This window comes from Monodelphis domestica, chromosome 4, assembly GCF_027887165.1.
Source record: "Monodelphis domestica isolate mMonDom1 chromosome 4, mMonDom1.pri, whole genome shotgun sequence".
Taxonomy (NCBI): domain Eukaryota; kingdom Metazoa; phylum Chordata; class Mammalia; order Didelphimorphia; family Didelphidae; genus Monodelphis; species Monodelphis domestica.
In genome coordinates, this window is record NC_077230.1 from 453,099,877 (window position 1) to 453,108,980 (window position 9,104).

The following is a 9,104-nucleotide window of genomic DNA, read 5'->3' on the forward strand; positions in this document are numbered from 1 at the left end:
GGCAAGACACAAGTCAAGATGACTGGAGATGGCCCACAGTACAGTGGACAATTTTGGCATCTTCAATATCTGACCAGACTCTAAGGGCTCCACCATACCTGCCTTAGTCATCTTCATGTCCATTGGAACAAAACTTCCTACTCTGTCCATTCCATCTGAAGTCTTCGGTTCCTGAGATATTCATCTCCCTAACTCACCAAAAGGCAGGAGGCCCACTGGTTATCCTTGAGCCAGGTTCAGCTCATCTTCTCAGATCATTTGCCAGTATGTGGCCACCATTTTCTTGGCCTCCAGCTTCTTGGAGCCACAGGTGAGAATTGGGTGAGAGGGAGACAGCAAATGAGCAGTCCTGACAAGGGCTCAGCAGGCCTCACATCAGAGAAGCTAGTCCTCCTCCAACACCCATAATCAACAATAATGAATTTGTGGTGGACATGAAAGGAGGACCTGCACTGAGCCTTGAAGGAAAATTAGTTATACAATATGGTGGTGAGAAGGGTATGTATTCTGGGCTTGGGGGACAGCTAATGCAAAGACATAGAGGTAAGAGATGGTGTGGTGTTTTTGAGGAAAAGAAGGCCAGTTGAATTTGATTGCAGTATGAGCAGAAGGCAGTAAGGCAAGAAAGGTATATTGAGGTGAGGTTGTGCAGGGCTTTAACTGTCAAACACTGGAATTTGTTTTGGTTACTTGAGGTCATAGGCAACAGTTAGAGCCTATTCACCTATAGAGTTAGACCAACTTTTAAAGGAAAACCATTTGGAAGCTTTGTGGAGGATGGCTTGAGAAGACAAGAGACCCCCCAAAGTTACCAATGATTTCTAATTGTCCAATCTCTCGGAGTTTTTTCTTAGCTCCATCCTTTCTGACTGCTCTGAAGCATTTGACACTGTTGATCACTTTCTGCTCCTGCATATGCTCTCTCTTCTGGGTGTCTGTGAACCTGATCTCTCCTGGTTTTCTAACTTTCTGACCAATCTTTCTCAGGCTCTCTTCCTAGACCTCTATCTTCACCTCTTCTACTAACTAGTGTCGTTGCCTAAGACTCTGTCCCTAGACTTCTTCCCTTTTCTCTCAGTACTGTCTCATTTGCTAATCTCAAAAGTTCCCTTAGCTTCAACTGTCATCTCTTGGATGAATCATGTCCATGATTTGTCCTCATCGATTTATCTAGTTCTACTTTCTCTCCTGAGCTCTGGGTCCAAATCACTAGCAGCCTGTTTGGTATTTTAGACTGGATGTCCCACAGTCCTCTCAAATGCAATATGTCCAAAACAGAATTCTTGGCCCGACTCCACAAATCCTCCCCTTCTGAACTTTCCAATTACTGCCAAGGACATCCTCCAATCATATTGGTTCTCAACTTCATTGTCATCTTCTGTTCCTCAATTTCACTCACTCCACATATCTGTTGTCACAACAATCTGTTGCCAGATCTGCACTTTCTTTCTTGGCAATAATCTTTCCCACAATATTTTCCACTTATCTTCACTCACGGCTACTGTCTAGTTCAAACCTTTATCAATCTCACTTAGAGTATTGCCTGTACTTGGTTTTCCCAACTTAAGCCCCTTTGCCCTCTAGGCGATCTTTTCCATAGTTACTAGAGTGATTTTTTCCTCAAGGACAGTTCTGACCACGTCACCTCCTTTACTCAATCAATTTCAGGAATTCCATATGGTCTCCAAGATCAACTATAAAGTCCTTTGACAGTTAAGGAACTTCACAACCCGGACCCTGTAAAAGGGAGACGGTTTGGGGGATGGGATGAGATGGATATTTCGGACGAGGGACAAGTTCTGCACTATGGGTGGAAGAGCCAAATAATCAGCCTAGACTAGACAGAGCCTGGTCTGAGCCTAGCACACAGATAACAAACCACAGCAACTGGGAGTGTATTTTATTAAATAAGAGAAAGGTTGATAGGATAAGTGAAAGATGAACAATAGTCACATAAAAAATGAATCACTATTAATTAGAGAAATAGAAATTAAAAGAACACTGAGGAATCAACTCACATCCATCAGATTAGATAAATGATAAAAAAGGAAAATGATTTGGAACTATGCCCAAAGGGCGACAAAAGAATATCTACCCTTTGACCCAGCCATAGCACTGCTGGGTCTGTACCCCAAAGAGATAATGGACACAAAGACTTGTACAAAAATATTCATAGCTGCGCTCTTTGTGGTGGCCAAAAATTGGAAAATGAAGGGATGCCCATCAATTGGGGATGGCTGAACAAACTGTGGTATATGTTGGTGATGGAATACTATTGTGCTAAAAGGAATAATAAAGTGGAGGAGTTCCATGGAGACTGGAACAACCTCCAGGAAGTGATGCAGAGCGAGAGGAGCAGAACCAGGAGAACATTGTACACAGAGACTAATACACTGTGGTATAATCGAACGTAATGGACTTCTCCATTAGTGGCGGTGTAAGGTCCCTGAACAACTTACAGGGATCCAGGAGAAAAAAACACCATTCATAAGCAAAGGATAAACTATGGGAGTGGAAACACCGAGGAAAAGCAACTGCCTGAATACAGCGGTCGAGGGGACATGACAGAGGAGAGACTCTAAATGAACACTCTAATGCAAATATTGACAACATGGCAATGGGTTCAAATCAAGAAAACATGTAATGCCCAGTGGACTTACGCGTCGGCTATGGGGGGTGGGGGTGGGGGGGAGGAAAAGAAAATGATCTATGTCTTTAACGAATAATGCTTGGAAATGATCAAATAAAATATAAAATTTAAAAAAAATTTTTGGAGGAGAATATTGGGGGAAAAAAAGGAAAATGAAAAATCCTGGAGACATATGGAAAGACTAGAATGTTAAAAACGTTTTTGGTAGTGTTGTGAATGGATCCAACCATTCTGAAAATTGTGCATCCCCTTCCACCCAGCAGTATCACTACTAGCTAAGTCTATATCCCAAAGAGCCTCTGTTGAACAAAAATATTTATAGAAGCTTTTTTTTTTGTGGTGGCAAAGAATTGGAAACTATGAAATGGGGAAGACTTGAATAAGTTGTGGCCTGTGATGGTGATGGAATACCATTGTGCTACAAGAATTGAGGAGCAAGGGGCAGCTGGTCTGGGATGGAGAGCCAGGTCTGGAATCAGGAGATCATGTCCTCAAGCACTTTCTAGGCATGTCCCTCACTATTTGTGTGACCTAGGAAAAGTCATTTAACCCTGTTTGCCTCAGTCTCCTCATCTGTAAAATGAGATGGAGAAGAAAAAGACAAACCATTCCAGTGTCTATGCCAAGAAAAAAAGCAAATTCGGGTCAGGAAGAGTTGGACATGACTGAAACAATTGAACGACAACAATCACCAGGCAGTGTTCATCAGTGTGTTCAGGGCTGGGGATCCAAAATAAGTGGGGGGAAATAGGCAAAAAAATCCCTGTTTTCAAGCAGTTCAAAATCTAGTGATGAAGCCAATATGCACTCAATGATGTCTAAACAGGGTACATATAGCTTAGAGCAGAGATGACCTCAGATGGGAGGCCCTGGCTTCGAGGACTTTTTATAGATAATGAGATGGAGACTTCCCTGGACTGAGCTCACACTCACAGAATACCCAATCATAGCTGGGGTTTGGGCTATGTGGTGTTTACATTGGACACAAATGGAGGGCCAACAGGACATTAGTCAAGATCTGCCTTGGCAAAGTGGAAGTAATCAGGAGACCTGGGTGCAAATTCTACCTCTGATATTTATGCTATGTGAAGCCTCAGGTCAGTCACTTGCACCCTATCAAAAACCCACTTCTCTGATTAATGATGTGGGCATAAATAGAACTGCCTCAGAGTCATGCCCGTGTTTGTGAGCCTTTAAGTACTCTAGAAATGACAGTTGCCCCCATACTCAAAGCATTGGCAAAGACGAATGCCTCACAAAGTGGGAATTGTCTTTGGGGAGAGTTGTGGGTAATGTTGATGGGGCTGTTAACTAGTACAGACTATTGTAGAACAAAAAATTGCTTCTGGAAAACAATTGAGAATTAGGGATTTTACGTGGGCAAAATGCCCATACTCTTTGACTCAGAGACTCTACTAGTAGGCACAAGTCCCTAGAGCATCAGTGATAAAGAGGAAAGTCTTACATACATCAACATATTGATAGCAACACAATTTGTATCAACAAAGGATTGGGGGAAGGAGACAAGTAGAGAGAGGTGGTGAACTGAATGGCTAAGGAAATGGTGGTACATTGATATAAGGAGATATCAGTGGGTTGTGAGAAGTGAAGAAAATGATGAATCCTGAAAAGATGAGAAGAGGCAGGTAGGTAGCTCAGTGGATAGAGAGTCAGGCCTAGAGATGGGAGGCCTTGGGTCCAAACCCTGGTCTCAGATCCTTCCTAGTTGTGTGACTTTGGGCAAGTCATTTAACCCCCACTGCTTAGCCCTTACTGCTCTTCTGCCTTGGAACCAGTACATAGTGTTGGTTCTAAGATGGACAGTAAAGGTTTTGAAAAAAATAGAAGAGAAAAGAAAACAGAAAAAGGAAAGGAAAGGAAAGAAATAAGAAACATATGAGGAGACTTACATGAAGTGATGCAAAATGATGTAAAGCTCATAAAAACCAGGAAAATGATACGCAGACTCTCTCAAAAAATCTTGGTGCAGTTTTAAGTTTCTTCTTTTTTTTAATCCTTACTTCCCATTCACAGATAGAAAGTATCTGATGCCAGATTTGAACACATGACCTCACATCTCTAGGCCAGCTCTCAATACACTAAGCTACTTTGCTGCGCCCAAATTCTAAGCTTCTTAAAAACCTTTGAGAGGGGGTAGCTGGGTAGCTCAGTGGATTGAGAACCAGGCCTAGAGATGGGAGATCCTAGGTTTAAATCTGGCCTCAGACACTTCCCAGCTGTGTGACCCTGGGCAAGTCACTTAACTCCCTTTGCCTAGCCCTTACCACTCTTCTGCCTTGGAGCCAATATACAGTATTGATTCCAAGAAGGAAGGTAAGGGTTTTACAACAACAACAAAAACTTTGAGAAATTCAGTCCATTATGACTACAAAGATGTCATGAAAAAATAGCCACCACCAAACAATTGAAAATTGGGTATTATCTACGAGAGCAAGTGAGGAATCACAGAAGAAAGACATTTGTCCCCACTCCTTTGCACTCACCAGCTGTGGATCAGTGCCCAGAATGTCAGATTTCTTTTCAATGGATTGATTTATTTTGCTGATTTTTCCCTTCTTTTCTTTTGTCAATAAAACAATCCCTAATTCTAAGTGGTAGCTCTGGGGTGGGAAGGAGCAGAAATCCAGAAGGAAATATGAAACAATATGTAAACAAAATTTATAATTGGTAGATAGATAGGTAGGTAGGTAGATGGGTATAGATATACCCTTGCATTCCATCTTAGCATCCATTCTAAGTTTTGGTTCCAAGGCAGAAGAGTGGTAAAAACTAGGCAATGGAGGTAAAGTGAGTTGCCAAGGGTCACACAGCTAGGAAGTATCTGATGCTAGATTTGAACCCAGCACCTCTTTCTCCAGGCCTGGCTCTCTTTATACTGAGCCACCTATATGTCCCCAGTCAAAAATATTTTTAGTGAAGTGGAAATTCTTGTCATCATCATAAAGAGACAGGAAAGAGGCAGCAAGGACATCAAGGGGGGCAAAGAGGGACTGAGACCCTCACTACAAGACAGACAGATTAGTGGGGACAGGCCAGGAGGGAGGGAGTAGGCAAAAAAGACATCAGGAGGGTAAGGAGAGTCCAGTTAGGTATTAAAGATGGAGCAGGACTGGGACACTGGAGAGATGATGGATGTAGGGGAGGACCCCCTTGTCCAATGCTGAACCCTCAGGAAGCAGCTTCTGGTGAGAAAAACATCCCTTGATCAATAAGTAGGTCAATAAGCAGAAGGAAGCAGGGAAGGAGGAACTGCTGGTCACAACCCTCCCCCGTGTCTGTCCCTTAGGCCATCATCAACCTTTCCTACATATCTGACTTCCTCCTTATCAGGCTGGTGGTTTCCTCTGGGGCCCCTGCTCTGAGGACCAGCAGAAGGCAAAGGCTGGTAGGACAAGTCTCCCTGCTGTTCTGAAGAGTCTCCTCTCCTTTCCTGCTCATCCCTCCTGTCCTGGTGTGCCTGTTTCCCCTTTGTCTGAAACTCTTCCTCCCAGGAGGCTGGATGAATTGATGTGAAGCTCCCATTGGCCCTCCATCTCACCATGGACCTCCTGCTGCTGTTGCTGTTGCTGCTGCTCCAATTCCTGGATGGTAAGTGGGAGCAGAGCCAGAATAGAGGGTGCCAGGAGAGAGGAGGGAGTGCCTGGAGGATAAGCTGGCCCTGGAAGGTTTGGGGGTGAGATTGGATGGAAAAACAAAGGAGGCCTTCGCCTGAGCCTTTCTCTTTCCCATAGGATCCTTTTCTCAAAAACAGCCAGTGTTTGGTCTTCATGTCCAGAAGAAGGTGACTGTGCAGAAGGGACTGTGTGTCTCCATCCCCTGCTCCTTCTACTATCTCCCAGAATTTGGGAATAATGACACGGCCCATGGATACTGGTACTGGAAGAAGCCCCAAGATGATCCCGGGGCCACCAAGGAAGACCTCGTGGCCACCAATGACCCCCAAAAGGCTACCCAGCCCTGGGCCCAGGGCCGGTTCTACTTAATTGGAGACCCCCAAATGGACAACTGCTCCCTGAGCATTACTGGAGCCCAGAAACGTGATCGTGGGCATTACGAGTTCCGTGTGGAAAAGGGAAAACTGCGTTATAGTTACAGAAATGACAGAGTATTAATCCAGGTGGAGAGTGAGTTCTCTGTCCCAGGGAACTGTTTGGGGGTGACAAAAAGACCATGATGGAAGCCAGGGAAGGGCCTGCTGGTGATACATGAGGGAGTTTCAAGGACCTTGTCAGGAAGGATCTACCATAGAAACAGGACCCTAGATGGGCTGAGAACTCCAGAGTTTAGGCATCCAGGATAGAGGTGTGTGGCTGGCTGGCTGGCTGGGGCCTCTTCATAGATGTGGCAAAGGGGCAGACACATTCAGGAGGGGCCTCTCCTTGAGGTGCTCTTATGGGCTGGGTGTGATATGCAGCCCCCTGGGGTGAGAGGGCAATCAAAGAAGGAGAGGGGAAAGCCAGGGAAAGGACCTACTAGTGGCAAAATAGACAGCCTCAGGCTGGACACTTTGGAGGAGCTTTTCAGTCATCTACCGCCCTCCCTTTCTCTCTCTCTCTCTCCCTGTCTTCTCCTCCAGCTCTGACCCAAAAACCAGAGATCCACATGCCAGAGATCTTAGAACCTGGGCACCAGGTGGCCTTGACCTGTTTGGTTCCTGGGGACTGCAGAAATGGGACATCTGCCTCCTTTCTCTGGACTGGGAATGCCCTCTCTTCCCAACAAGTGACCTCATCAAACAGGAATTCCTCCAGACTCCTGTTCACTCCCCAGCGCCAGGCCAATGGCACTAATCTCACCTGTCAGGTGAGATTCCCAGAAGGCAGAGTGAACACTGAGAGAACTGTCCAGCTCAGGATTGCTGGTGAGTTTGGGAAGAGGGTAGAACCCAGATAGCCAGGTTGCTCAAGGGAGGGAAAGTTAGAGGGGAAGGTTCTTTGGTCCTGAGACCACAGGCAGGACTGAGGCCCTGAGGAAGTCATTCCCTGGAATCACTCCTTTCTTATTCTGGGTTCTGGTATGGAAGGTCCCAGGCTCATTCAACTCTAGGACCACAGCACTAATCTTACCTGTGAGGGCTAGTCAAGTAGTCAATTGATGAACTAAACTCTGGAGGAATGAAAACAAGCTAATAGAATCTTTCAAGGAGAAGACAGTCTAATGGGAGGAACAATAGGCTAACCACAATGCATAAACAAATACACACACATATACACAAGTACACATTTATGTGATGAATGGCAAACAACCAATAGGGTGAAGGTAAAAATATTAGGATGATCTGGGAAAGGCTGAGATCTTAGCTGGGACTTGAAGGAAATCAGCATAGTCAGAAGGTGGAAATGAAGAAGAAAGTGCCAGGCATGTCCAGACCCATGGTACTTGTCCAGGAAACAATAGTGATTGGATGGAGTGCATGGGCGGGAGGAAAGTGTAAGAATACCATGTGGATGAGCTGTCATTATTCCCAGGGTTGGGGAGGGGAGAAGCTGAAAATATGAATTGGAGTGGGTTTAGCTCCCTGCAGATGGAATGTATCCTCAGACAATGGCACCTCAAGTCTCAGCCTCTTCTGGAAAACAGTGATTGAAGGAGCCCTGATTGCATTCATCGTGGCTGCAGTAGTCTTCATTTCCCTGTGGGTTTGCCTGTGAGTTTTCAGCTTAGAAAGCTGAGTGGAAGACCTTAGAATATGGAATACTGAATGACAGAACTGGGAGGAGCCTTAGAATAGGGAATGTCAGGACTGGGAGGGTTCCAAGGACAATGGATGTCTGGACTGGGAGGGGCCCTAGAACTAGGAACCTCTGAGATATAAAGGTCTTTGGAGCACAGAATGTCAGAATTGAGAAGGACCTTAGAACAAGGAATAACAGAGCTGAGAGGTCCTTAGAACAGAGACTGTCAGAACTGGGAAGACCTTCCAAATATACAACATAGACTATCAGTACAAAAAAAAAAGGGTCTTTACAACATAGAACACAGATGTTAGAACTGAATGTCCATTAGAATATGGAATATGTGAGCTGGGGGTGGCCTTAGAAGAGAGAATAACAAAGCTGGGAGAGATCTAAGAAAAGGAAATGTCATAGCTAATAAAAATCGAAAAATATCAAGGTTGGGAAGTTCTTTAGCACATGGACTGTTTGGGCTTAGAATGTAGAGGAAGGAAGGAAGGAAGGAAGGAAGGAAGGAAGGAAGGAAGGAAGGAAGGAAGGAAGGAAGGAAGGAAGGAAGGAAGGAAGGAAGGAAGGAAGGAAGGAAGGAAGGAAGGAAGGAAGGAAGGAAGGAAGAAAATAAAAAGAAAGAAAAAGAAAGGAAGGAAGGAAAAAAAGAAGGAAGGAAGGAAAGGAAAAGCATTTATTAAGTACTTATAATGTGACAGGTACTATACTAAATGCCTTACAAATACTATCAGATGATTTTCTCAATAACC

General features: G+C 44.7%; 1 protein-coding gene across 1 annotated transcript; it reads left to right on the forward strand.

Moving 5' to 3' along the window:
* The first annotated feature begins 6,210 nt into the window (after positions 1-6,210).
* Positions 6,211-8,823, forward strand: LOC103099637 (sialic acid-binding Ig-like lectin 14). Its single transcript, XM_056826328.1, has 3 exons — positions 6,211-6,259; positions 6,403-6,795; positions 7,248-8,823. Exons 1-3 carry the CDS (start codon positions 6,211-6,213, stop codon positions 7,562-7,564), a joined length of 759 nt encoding a protein of 252 aa, XP_056682306.1. The 3' UTR covers positions 7,565-8,823.
* Positions 8,824-9,104: the final 281 nt, after the last annotated feature.